This window comes from Cyrtonyx montezumae, unplaced genomic scaffold, assembly GCF_038088225.1.
Source record: "Cyrtonyx montezumae isolate F1298 unplaced genomic scaffold, pur_monq_1.0 scaffold_18, whole genome shotgun sequence".
In the NCBI taxonomy this organism is placed as follows: Eukaryota; Metazoa; Chordata; class Aves; order Galliformes; family Odontophoridae; genus Cyrtonyx; species Cyrtonyx montezumae.
The window spans coordinates 11,518,237-11,531,317 of NW_027071914.1; the positions used below are offsets into that span (position 1 = coordinate 11,518,237).

General features: G+C 39.1%; 1 protein-coding gene across 1 annotated transcript; it reads right to left on the minus strand.

Moving 5' to 3' along the window:
- Positions 1–7,363: 7,363 nt before the first annotated feature.
- On the minus strand, positions 7,364–11,674 carry MRPL22 (mitochondrial ribosomal protein L22). Its single transcript, XM_065734662.1, has 5 exons — positions 11,592–11,674; positions 9,608–9,673; positions 9,081–9,158; positions 8,223–8,292; positions 7,364–7,797 (listed from the first exon to the last, which is right to left on the minus strand). The coding sequence occupies exons 2-5, from the start codon at positions 9,626–9,628 to the stop codon at positions 7,586–7,588; spliced, it is 381 nt and encodes a 126-aa protein (XP_065590734.1). The 5' UTR covers positions 9,629–9,673; positions 11,592–11,674; the 3' UTR covers positions 7,364–7,585.
- Positions 11,675–13,081: the final 1,407 nt, after the last annotated feature.

Consider the following 13,081-nt stretch of genomic DNA (forward strand, 5'->3'; position numbering starts at 1 on the left):
ACTTATTTCACTATCACAGAGTGTGTCCACTCTTCAGATGAACTTGAATGAAGGCACTCAGTAGAGACTGTGGCACACATTGCTTCTTCCGACTCACTTTCCCTGGTGCATCAGCATAAAATTGGACTGGGAAAATGCATAAGGGAAAAAAAAAAAAATCACCAAAAAAACCAATAAGCATGTTTGGGTCTAACCTAGTTTGGGAATCCCTAGGATGCAGCAGAATTTGAACTCGCTACCCAGTTCCAGCTGAAGAAAAAAAAAAGTACTGGCTTCTTTTTAAGCTTTTTTATGTACAGATCAAACAAACAGACTTCCAAGTGCTTTCATTTAACTTTGATGCCAAACTTTGATGTCTTCACCATTTACAGTAATCATTTTTATGTGCACTTAATATTGTTTTTTTTAGTCCAAAATGTTTCACATAAAAACACCAACTTCATTTGAAACACGCAGCATTTTTGCTATTCAAAAACTCTGCATTTATAATTTGTTTCTTATCAGCAGACTACTTCTGGGGCAAAGAGGGAACATCAAGTTTTTAATGCCTTTTAGTTGATTTAAATTAATATTTTATGTTTGTATTCAAACAAGCTGGCTAATAGAAGGGCTCTGACATTTTTTCCATACTTTTCCTGGCACATCTTAAATAAGAAGCAATGGTTCTCTCTCAAATGTTTGGTGCTTTATTCCATGATGGGGACCCAAAAGATGACATTTCTACATAGTTCAATCCATTAGAATCATTGCTCATTAGCCCTGTGCCGAGGTGGGGAGGAGCAGCTCCCCAGTGTCTCAAGAATAAGATAACACATTGATCCTTTGCTTTAAATGCAAATGCCTATTCCGTGTACTTGAATGCCCTCTCCCTCAAAAAACAATGTAGGGTTGCAGTTCTCTAGCTGTGTATTTCCACTCAGCTCTTTTCCAAGAACACAGAAAACCAGATATGAGTGAAGTTTTAATGAAAAGGGGTCCGAATGATTTCTATTGCATTTAATAACCACTACATCACTGTCAGTAGATGAAAGTGCTGTATTGGATTCCATAGCTGACAACAGTGTTGAGTTAGAGGATAGCCTTCAATTAGTCTTCCTCCTTTTAAAACTGACAGAAAAGGACCACATTTGAAGATTACAGACAGGATCAATTAAAGTCTAGAGAAGGAGGGAACTTAGAGAAGAAACAGCCCACACTGTGGTGTTACCCCTTATAGAAAGAATACATTTATGTCACTATCCAAGAGAACAGAATACAGGGGGGAAATTTCCCTCTTTGGGGCACATGAAGGAGGAGAGCACTGAGAAACAATCATTAGTAAAATAATCAGTTGTCTGCTTTGTGCAGTTGCCACAAAACATCAGTGCCATGAGTGCAAGCCTAGAAATTTGGCCCCAAATATAGCATCTCAAACCTACTTCTAAGTTAGAAGTGTCACTTCATGAAAGCTTTTTTCTTTTTTGCGGCCTCTATTTTCCAGCCAAGTTTAATGCAGCAGTCCTTGAAGAAGGAAGAACACTTTTGTTTCACATGAAAGGAGATGAGCACAGAAAAGAACTAGCAAGAAACCCAAAAGGGGTTAAACGAGCATAAGCAGTCATTGCAAAAAATTTCATCAAGTCTCACTTATCAGAGAGAAATCATATTAAAGGATATGGTCCAGCAAGGAAAGACGTGCACTGCACAGTAACTTATTCAGATGCTTCATGTGTTAAGAAAGCTGCTAAGAGCACAGTCCTTAAGGATGCTGCAGGCTCCCTGCAAGTTACCAATGCTCACAGTTCCAGTGGTGCTGAGCGCACTCAGCACATTGCAGGACTTACCTCCAATGGCTATCTGATCCAAACACCAAACTGTTAAACTATTAAAATCCCTGCATGCTAGATCAGGACCGGAAACCACTGCCTGCATTACTGACAGATTAAGATTATCAAATTAATAAATCTAACATGCAATAGATAAAACAAATACTCATTAAAATATAAATCCCTCAAGATACTAGGAAAAGAAATACATTCCCAATACAGACTCTGAAAACCTTTTAAACAACCAACTTAACCAGAACAGGAATGGATGGAAGGATGGATAGCAATTGTTTTCCAAGCACCCCACAAAAGTAGTGAGCACAGCAAAAGAGATAATAAAAGGAAAATAAAACTAAGAGCATCTTTGGAAACTCCATGACTTGATGAAAAATGGATGGGAATCTCTGCTTTTAAATGTGGCATTCTAGAGACAAATGCAGCTGTTTTTATTTATTTATCAGCCAATAGTTTACATGGTATAGCCAAGAGCTCCAACAGAAGTTTCTATATACTTTTGTAGATAAGAGACATAGCTGCACCACCCTCCAATTCCAGTTGCTGCACATGCACATCTCTCAGTCAAGAAGGGGACATTTGTTCTACATTTATCTAATACCAGTGGCCACGGGCAGGATAAAAACTTTGCAGGAGTTATTTCTAAAAAGTCACTGCAAAACCACGATTTTGGGATGCTTCCCCAGTGGACAGGACAGACAGAACATAGCTCCAGCACACTGATAAAAAGCATTTATTTACTGGAAGGAGACATACCAAGAGACAGAGGTCCCACAGTCCATGCTGCACTACAGTGGAGTTCAGCTGCCTCCTCGTTCCACTGAAAGCTCCTTTTCTGATTTGCAGCCTTGTAAGAGCTTTCTAGTACTCTTCAGTTCAGAAGAGAGAGGGCATCAGGATGAGGCTCATTAATTAATAATTTAATTAGCCATTTGGGGGGCTTCTGATTTTCTGCCAATTCTACCTTCAGAATTTTAGGACACACACTGCATAAGGGAAAACAGGACTTCTAGGTATGCTCTCAAGCTGTTCCATTACACCTGATTTATAGCATGACACTACTTGTTCTAGCCCATAACCTTGAGCTTGTAAACCACAGAGGGGAAAATTTACTAACTACTGAGTTCATCTTAAAGCACTATTGGGAATTCTAAGCAGGGAAAACTAAGGCAAGGTGTTGGGGACATCTAAAAGAGCTAGTTCTGAACAGCAATCTTTTAATGACACAGTCTAGCACACCTCATGGGCCACTCTGTTTTCTTTTAATTATAGCTTTAATTTACATGGCCAGCATACAGTAAGATCCTATGTTTGTCTTCCTCCGAAAAAGATAATCAGCAAGAGAGACCAAGACACATTTCATTGCTTATTAGCTGCATACACTGATGGATTTTAACCACAAGTATAAATGCTTTCATTCCACTCTTAGTTTGCCTAAGAGTCTGATTAATAACATAAGCCAGAACACAGTTCTGCAGCTCCCCTATTGGGAAAGAAAGAAGGATCATCATCCACACAGCAGAACAATTTCCTGGTGGTGAAAGAGCCTGCACCAGCATATATAGGAAAGCAATGAGAGCTTCAACAAGTGTACCAGAAGCAACTTTGAAAAGCAATCTAAAAAGGACCTGAGAGTTGCACGAGCATCAGGCTGAATGTGAGCCAACAACACACTCTCACAGATACAACAACCAGCACACTTGGCTCTATTAGAAGTGTGGCCAGCAGACAGAAGGCAGTTATCCCCCTCCACTCAATGCTGGCAGAGGTGCACCTAGAATATCAAATTTGGTTTCAGGTTCCCCAGAGCAATAGAGAGGGAAAAAACTGGGAAGTGTACAGCACAAGGCCTGGAGAACTGAATTTATGAAGTGAGGCTGATTTTGGGCTGGTTCATCCTGCCAAAAAAGAGGGTCCAGAGGGTGATCCGACAGCAACAGTTACAACGTGATAATCAACCATTTCTCCATAGCACCACACAATAAAACAAAGGATTGCAGCTACAGAGCATGATCTGGGAGATTGAGGCTGGGCTTTGTAAGATGTTTGCACAGAGAGAGCAGCACAGTATTAGTACAAGCTCCCAGAGAGGTAGCTGGATTTCAGCCTTTGCAGGCTCCTAATAATTGCTGGACAAAAACATTGATGACCCAACGCAGTGTGAAAAATGGTCCCACTCCATATAATGTCACATGAAAATATAACATGAAGATGTAGTTTAAGACTTCAATTCATTACTTTTGTTGAAAGGAAGAAAAAAAAGGAACTGAATTTAGGTTCATATATGACAAAACTAATACTACCATACCAAACTCGGCAACATACAGAAGTATCACCTCCACATGGCAGTAAAGCAAGCAGATGCACTGACCCACATTTTGTCTTTAGGTGCAAGAATGCTCAGCTCTTCAAGCACATTACATACTTCCAGATTCATTTCCTCAGTTAATAATCTGAGATGGATGCATAATTTGCCTGATGTAAAGTTACACTCTCCTTGGCTTGCTCCATTCAATGGCAGCCTGCCCTTTGTACCAGCACATAACTTCCTTGAAATGAGAGTTGATAAAGCAAATATAAAATTAGCTCTGCATTTGCTGTCTACTCCCAAGAGATACCCTGTTCCTTACTTCAGTCTAAGCATTCAAAAGTCAGCTCCTGGCAACAGTTCCTGCAACTTTCCCCTCCCTTTAAGTTATTTTCCCTAGGTAAGGCTCCAGCAAACAGTAACTCATGCAATTATTAGCATTGTTACAGTCTCTTATTTTGTTTAATTAGTAATTATTTTAAATTACACGGCTCTACTGGATAGCTGTCATTCAGCAAGAAATACCTATTTTTTTTAAAGCTAGAAATAGGGGCACTTTCAAGAAAGCTATAGATCATACAATGAAGAATGTCACACTGTTTACATGGTTCATTGAAGGTATTAGGAGCAAACTTATTTCTCTTTAAAGGAGAACTCTGTTTGCAAATGACCTCCCAGCATCCCACTGGTGGGTTTCAAAAGGGACTGACAGAAAGCAAAGAGCAATTCCTATTGTTCATTTGCTCCAGTTGAGTGAAGAACTTCCCAAGCATCTGGATGCTGAGGGGGCAGCACCCTTACACAGCTCCAGAGTTGTGTGAGCAGTTAATCAGCAGATTTATGCTGCATGACCTTGGTCTAGTCAAAAGTTTATTCCACCTGAAGCACTGGGCTGGTCTGTAGTGTGTATCATCCCAGCCACAACAGGTCACTGTTCAATCACACTTCCACGTTTTTCAGGAACACTAAGTCCAAAAGCAGATTTAGGAAAGACTCATCAGTAACCTCCTCAGTAATTGCCACAGAGTTCTAAATAGGAAAAACCAAAAAAAATTCACAACACATCCAGCAAAACAAGTTGGCAGAAAGACTTTGACTTTCTCAGCGAGTACTTTAAAACGTATATGAACAAGCCCAACAGCAGGCTTTCAAGCTTTCATCAATTAAATCTCACATTGCTGAGCACAACTCACAGTTCTCCTCTCTTCAGATTTCCCTGAAGCCTTACTACACCTTCACGCATACTTGCTCCTTCTGCAGTTTCTGTAACATCAGCACACAGGTACACAAGTGGCGAGTTTACAGATGCTATTAACAAAATTGGCATCAAGTAGAGGCCTAGGTGCCTCTCCCCTCCTGTCTGGTGACAACTCATTTAAGAATGTTCTTTTATTGGAGGTCACAGGAATAAACAATCACCTTCTGCAGAAGACTTGTTGCAATTAACAGTACTTCCCTTCTGAATCCATCTCACAAGTGCAGATGTACTAATTAGCGAGAAAGCACAGCAGAATAAATAAAAGCCAAACAATTTTATATATATAGAACTTGACAGTATAAAGCTTTATCACTTGATTTTACTGAAATCAAGACCCAGGCAGGCTCCATAAATCACTTCAGACACTTCTACCCTCCTACAAGTGAAGGGAAGGGATCAAGTCAGTTCAAGCTCCTTAGATCACCAGACCTCCCAGTGTGCTGTTACAGCCAAGGTTGTGGACATTCCTTGGCCAATACCATAAGGATCCTCTACATGTTATACATCGTGAAGAAGCAGGAGGTAAGATGAGGACTGTAAAGCACAGCCAAAAGGAGTCCTGCTACTTTCTGTTTTGAGGAAGAAAACAAATGACAAGCAACAACCACAGAAGGCAAGCATCTTGCCTTTTGACTGGAGACCATTTAAAGAAGTGTCAGGGCCACCAGCTGCACCATGAAGGTGGATAAGGCATCAGCCACGTTCTCACTTTTCTTCCAGTTTTCAGAGAAATCGTGTGGAGGTCCAAAAGGGATCTGAAGGAAAATCAACAGCTTTCTCCTGAAAGAGGTACTGGGATAAATGTCACGTGAGCATGTAAAACCTGACTTCCAGATCAAGTGCTGTTAAGTATGGATTATTTTGCAATTCTTTAATCTTTCCTCAGATCATTGACAACTCTCCATCAAAACAAGTAGTGTCTGCAAGCACTCTACAGAAGAATAGAAGGTAAATATGCACCATTAGTGGTAGGAGCCATGTATATACTTCTTGTACAACTTCACAATCCCTTCGATCATAAGACTCCTCAGGCACCAAAACAAACAGCTGTATGCCACTTCCATTAGGACAGAAAAGATCACCTGTTTTCTTACAGGAACTGTCCCTTTACCATCATTCAAGTACTGATGGATATAAAGATAAGAAGAGTTGTCACTTCAGTCAGTATGGTAAGAAGACCCAAATGAGGTAAGCTGTCTTCCATTCTAATGCTCTCAGAATGGAAGGGTCTAAATATCAGTCATTTTCATAAACAAGCAACTGTAATTCTTTCTACACTGATGCTCAAGACCTCTGACTACCTGGGTGAAAACATGACAGGGTAAAGACCTTTTCACCACTTTCTCTTCATTAAAGTAATAATGCTATTTTTATCATTTTTTTCCCAGAGAACTGGAAATCTAGTTCGTGTATGCAACGAGCCATTCCACATTAAATCCATACAGTATTTTACTTCCCACAACATTACAAAAGCAATTTGTTCCCAGACAGTAGAATCAGTTCACTCTTCACTACTCATATATTGAGTTTCCACAGAGAACAGCGTGAACTCCACACACGTATCAGACTATTAATGCCATGGTCAGAATCAAAAACTGTTTCAATGTACTGCAAGTTTTCACTGCCACATCCCTCCCTGACAAACTAAACAATGCCACCTACTGACAATGCCAAAATCTCAACTTGGAATTTTTCACTCCCCGCTCCCAAACACAATGCCTACGGTACACAACAAACAGTGAGAAGGTGTCATGACAGCCCAGATAATGAAATCATAATCTGGTGCCTGATAATCTAAGATCAATGCCAGTTTTGTTGTACTGTCGTAGCTACTTTCAGATGTCCAATTTTGGTAATTTTACTCCAAATCTTGAGCCTGCAACCTGACTGCCAATTGTATGCTTCTGCAGTAAAGGACCTGAACATGCACAACAAAGATAGTGCATGAACTTCACCACAGAATTCCTGCTAAATTTTAAGCCCAGAGAAGTGGAAAGTTGTAGTCCAAGTAACTCAAAAAGTAACTTCTGTTGCATCTGTTGCCACTTTTCCAACATTTTCGCAACTTAGGCTTGAGAAATAAGAGACCTATGATCACTCTTGTATCATCCAGCTCCAACAGCAACAGAAATACACCTAAAACAAGTTTTTATTAATTTACATTCAAATAAGAAGTACCCATACAGTCACAAAAGTTCGTCACAGTGTATGAACAAGTGTTCTATTGCGCAGCTGTTGCACGTATTCTTTTGCTTGGTCAAAACCAGTCCTTCGTGGCTCTGGAGGAGGAGGAGGACCTTCCACCAACTTCACAAAGTAGTGGCACTTGACGATTTTCATGATGCCAAACATGCCTTTCCCATGGTAACGGATCCGTTTGGTATAGTGGCCTTTGCCTGCCAGTGACTCAGCTGAAGGAAAACAGGTGGGGAGGAGAGGACTAGTCAATCTCAGATTAAGCACTATATATCTGCAACTGGAACACTGCCTTACCAATGGATTTTTCCATGATTGCAAATTAAAAGTTTAATTGAATTATTGTTTCTCTTCTCCACCTTCCATAACATCTAGCAGATGACTGCTACAGAGGAAACCCTGGAGTTGAACTAACACTTCAGAAGCACCAAAAGGTGAATTTAGAAAGTAAGCATGCGAAGATAATTAAAGTCAGATGTGCTGCAAGTAGAAAGCACATCTTTAATGTTTTCCTACAGATATTTACTAGGAACTGTAATCTATCCATTTCTGCCAATTTGAAGCAACAAAGTCTTAGTAAGGATAAATTTTTCATAGAGTAGGATGATGTTTTTCTGTGCTAAAATAAAAAAGAAATTACCTATATATAAATTTGATTTGAATTCAACATTGTGATTTCTTACTGCCATTTCCTGAGCCTCTAACAGAACCTGTAACAAAAAGAGACAGAAGTACTGAACAGGAATTGAGGCAACATTATTTCTTATCTCTGGATAAGATGAAGAAATTTTCAAGTTTAAGTCAATTACAGAAAAGTATTTCAGAGACATCAGAATTGTTCAAATCAGACTTACATTTTATATTACATTGTCTGCACACAAAACTGAAAAACTTCAGGTCAACCTTATTACGTTTTTGGGGAGGAAAGGAAGCGAGTTAGATGGCTCCCACCAACAGCTGTCAGGGTATGGACCTCCAATTGATTTGATATCAGACTAGAAACAGATATAGGTAGACATCAACTCATGCCATTCAATATTTCTGAGCTAAAACTTAATGCTACTTACTCATGCCAGAAACCAATGCTTTGGCAAAGCAAACAATCTGATGCATCAACTACTGTGTATGAAAAATTCCTATGCATTAACAAAGCTCAATCCCTTCCCCAGTGATATTCCTCATCATTTATGATTTTGAAGAAATGAAGTACATTGACAGAGCAGCTATTAATGACAGATTCTGTATTATTTACCATGATTTTAAATCCAAAGACTGTTACAGCAGAGGTGCCCACATGTTGTTTGGTATCAACAATTTAAAACACTCAGCACGAACTACTTCTGCGTATCCCTAAAGTCACAACAAGACATGACTGCTTTAAGAATGTGGTTTCAATGGGTTCTCACAGGCTTACCAGAAACATTTAAAACCAACACCTATCACCAATAATTGGAAAGTTTTCTTGAAACTGGGTTTGTTAGAGAACACTTCCACATACCTCTTTTATCACCTTTGCTCCCTTCTTATCATTAAATTCCAACTGAGCAAGAGCTTGATCAATGGACATTCCTTTAATCTGCAAAGCAAGTGTTAAAGTTAACGTGTGTCATTACAAATACTTCCCTTCTCCAAAGAAGGGAGGAAAATAGTCTTTAAATTATTTTGCTGTTACAAAGAACAAATCAGAAGACTTAAGATTCCTCAACTGACATTTCTTCAGTGCCGTGTCATACATACAGCTTTTCCCAGCTAAATGTTGAATGACAAATGACTCAACTTTTTTCCTTTTTTCTCAGAGTGAAAAAACAGCACATTCCTCCACTTCAAAGATCCCTGAGAACCTATTTGAGAGCATACTAAGATTAAGTGGCTAAACCAAACTACAACCAACTCCCTGCTGCAGAAGTGCATCCTCAGTACTCTATCATAAAGATACTGATTACACTCTGATGTAACTAGACAGAACATATACAACAATTAAGATTTGTTGTGAATTTTAGAACACAAAAAAGTACTTTTGCTTACCAGTTTTGCCAGATACCACATCTTATCTTTGCTGTATTTTATTTCTCTCCGACAATGATATATTTCCTAGGTGCATAGAACAGAGGACAAGTAATTTTACTGTGAGAACAAGGATGAAGCACACATGTCTACTATGCAATGCATATTCCTTCTAGGAAATCAAAAAAGGGCTTTCCCATTACTCATACCTCGAACTGACCAAGGTAGGGATCCTGTTGTCATTTTAAACTGTAAACTTTCATATTGCATTATAGTTTACCAATATCATACAATCTTATAATAATTAAATTAGTTTATAAACAAAGATCTTAAAAACCACAGTGCATTTTTTCATTATGTTTTTGTTACCTCCTCCCCACCTTTTGAAGCAGTCTAAAGACTCACGCCCACTCAGTCTTAAAGGTATTACCATGCTGTCACACAGTTGAGTTGCTGGGATAGCAACTCGACACCAAATGAATTTAATTAGCACATCAGAAGTGAGGAGGGGTTGAGTTTGACTGACATGACGAGGTGTCTCCAAAGAGCCATTTAACATTATTACTGTACCAAGAGAGCAAAAGCAGCTAGTAAAATTTAACATCGAGACAAATTTGAAGGATGTGGAATCTTTTATGCACAGGAAAAGAATTTAAGCAAGATGGTTGGTAACTCCAATTTCACATACATATTGCATTAGTCAGCACAGTGCACAGCATGTATTTCTAGTTCTAGACCATAATATTGATAGATGATAGATGCTAATGGTTCACAGAAGCATGTCAGGAAAAAAAATATTCTTGTGAGATGCAAATACTTTTATTTTGATAAGCAGCACATCTAAAAAAGGACACAAGACATTGCTTCCCAAGTACAATTTAAAAAATGAAAATCCAATACGTCAGTTCTCAAGAATGAGGAAATTCTGAAAAATTCACCTAAAATACTCTCAGGGTAAGGTACAGAGAAAACAATCATTACCCTCCTCAGTGACCAAAGACGACACTGAACTTTCCACAATTGACTGAGATTAGAAGACTTGCTTCTATTCACACTTATTTGTGCCTCCCAGGTATAAGATGCTCAAGAAGAGGGGACAGAGAGAAGCGTGCATAAACTTGCTGCTATCAAAAACTAGTATTATCTGTTATGACGACCTTTAAAAAAGAAAGAAATCATTTTACTTAAACTTACTTCTCCAAAAGTTGTCTTCAATGGCTATCAGGCCTTCACTGATATTAGGCTCTCTGCTTCAATTTATGACTTAGTGAACACAAGTTACTGTGTAACAGACTCGAGAACAATTCCTCTGTACATTGTACAAAATAATTTCTTAAGGAAAGGAGACTTCTGCCATCTCATTCCCTACCTGACTCCCATGTCTGTACCCACACAACTTTATAATCCCTCACACGTCAAACAAATGAAGCAACCATTATGAGAGTAGACAATCTATGAACAGCCCCATTAAGAGGGAGGCCACAGCAAGAAGCAACAGAGAATCAAACCTCAGAGAATCCTATAAAGCAGATAAATCAAGAAATTAAAAAAGCATGCACTCCATTTAAACAAGCACCATTACTTTCACTGCTGAAGGAAAGTTACACTTATAGTTTTATGCACAAGAAACAATCCATCTGTCTTCTTTTCTGTCTTCTTTTCTGGTTACCTACTGCTGGTATGAACAGCACAAGCGTATAACAACACATTCTTGGTAACTTTCATCTCTGTAGTTCAGAGAATTCTACAAGCAGAGGATGACATCTGTGCAGCTCACAGCACCCTCAGTAGATGATCAGCTGCACAGCAGCTTCAAGTTCCAATTAAGTTAGAAACAGAACAACCAAAGCAATGTTAACTCTTAGAATTTCAACATTAGAAGCAGACTAAAATCTTAATCCATGAATAAGCTGCCATACATGTGCCTCCTGGAGTCATCCAGAGACAATCTGTTTTGCAATTGCTAAACACATTCTCGTAAAGAAACTTGCAGGTGTGTGCTTACAGCTGGTCTGCGAGGTTCCCCAGGCAGCTGAGGAGGGTAAACAATCCTGTTCTTTTTCTCCCACTTCCCAAGTTTCTGCAGAGATGTACTTGTGTGGATGCATGACAGCGGGAAAACACTACCAGCTGCAAACCACCTGCAAGACAACACCACAGTCACTGCTGCTGAACGTAACAGTTCTTTGTCCCTGTCCAGATTACCTGAAAAAATTGTGAACTTGCTTGTCTTGATAAAGAGAACTGACACATTTGTCTACTTTCCAAGTAACATTGTTAAAGTCCTTTACAGTTTACATTGAAGGGCTTTTTAATTTAACAAAAAGCTTTAGGCTTCCCAAAGCATGCCAAGTAGCTGAAGTTATATCTATATAGCATCAGATACTAGTGTCGCCTGATCACCACAGACACCACCATCTCTTCTCATGGGTGCAGTTCATTACTTGCATAAACAATTCATATCAAGTACTTTTCCCAAGACTAACCAATACTCGTTTAACTTTTAACAACAAACCTTCTAATAGCAATAATTTCTAGCTTTTTAAGGGTCTGAGAGAGAAGAAAAAAGCATCAGAAGCATGTAAGCACTTCTACTGCCTGAAATTTGAAAAGGAAAATAATCTCAGCTTTCAAAATGCAAGGAAACCAATGTAAGACAGCAAATAAATTTTTTTTCAGCTTTCAGTCAGTTTGCTCACTCAGATTCAGACAGATCGAGCTGTATTGGCAGCTGCTCACAACGGCAAGAAATTGACGAGTTCAAAATGAAACCCTTGGAGCTTTAACAAGGCTGTAACAACTCTATGTGGACTGCCAAGTTGGGCAAAACATTTTAAAATGACTGGCAAGCAGAACACGCTGATTAGCTTCACAAAAGTGTTGTACACCTTAGGAAGTGTTCACATATCAATAGAGAAAAGGATACTAAATAAAAAGTGTTTGGCACTTTTTTCCCCGGTTATTTATCAAAACAACAGTTTACCATCACCAGACATAATGCCATCGATTAATATGGGACAATATTTGACCAGCACAGGAATATCATTTTGCAGTTTCACAGCCTAAATAACAGTGAAAAAAGCACCAGAGAACAATTTTTTTTTTAATCATAATTCCAAGAGAGGGAAGCGGAAACAAACACAATGCCAGAAAAAGAAAGTGACAAGCAACACAAGTTTTCATACTCTACATCCAAATTGTTCTTTTGGGTAAGTTTAATACTACATAACTTCACAGGAAGAAACATACATAAGCAACAGGTGGGAGACATACAGAATAAAAGAACTGACCAAGACCAGTGAAAGATGTAGCTGAGCTGAAGGACAGTAACACAAGAACAACGTATGCCTTTATTTTATTTTCTTCAGTGACAGAGCTCTGTGATTGACCTCTGCAGGCTCCAGCAGACAAAAGTCCTGCATTTCAAGCACCACACACTCAGCTTTTCTTCTGAAACGGGGGATGCAGTGGGCAGCGATCAGCACTCCCCTATGC

Bases quoted from the DNA above. Each gene is read 5' to 3' on its own strand.
- MRPL22 (XM_065734662.1), bottom strand. From the start codon at position 9,628: ATGTGGTATCTGGCAAAACTG. The intron at 8,293-9,080 runs GTATGTGGAAGT...TTTTTGTTACAG, and splicing joins GAGCAAAGGTGATAAAAGAG to GTTCTGTTAGAGGCTCAGGA. The intron at 7,798-8,222 runs GTAATTTCTTTT...GTTTTCCTTCAG, and splicing joins CAAATCAAATTTATATATAG to CTGAGTCACTGGCAGGCAAA.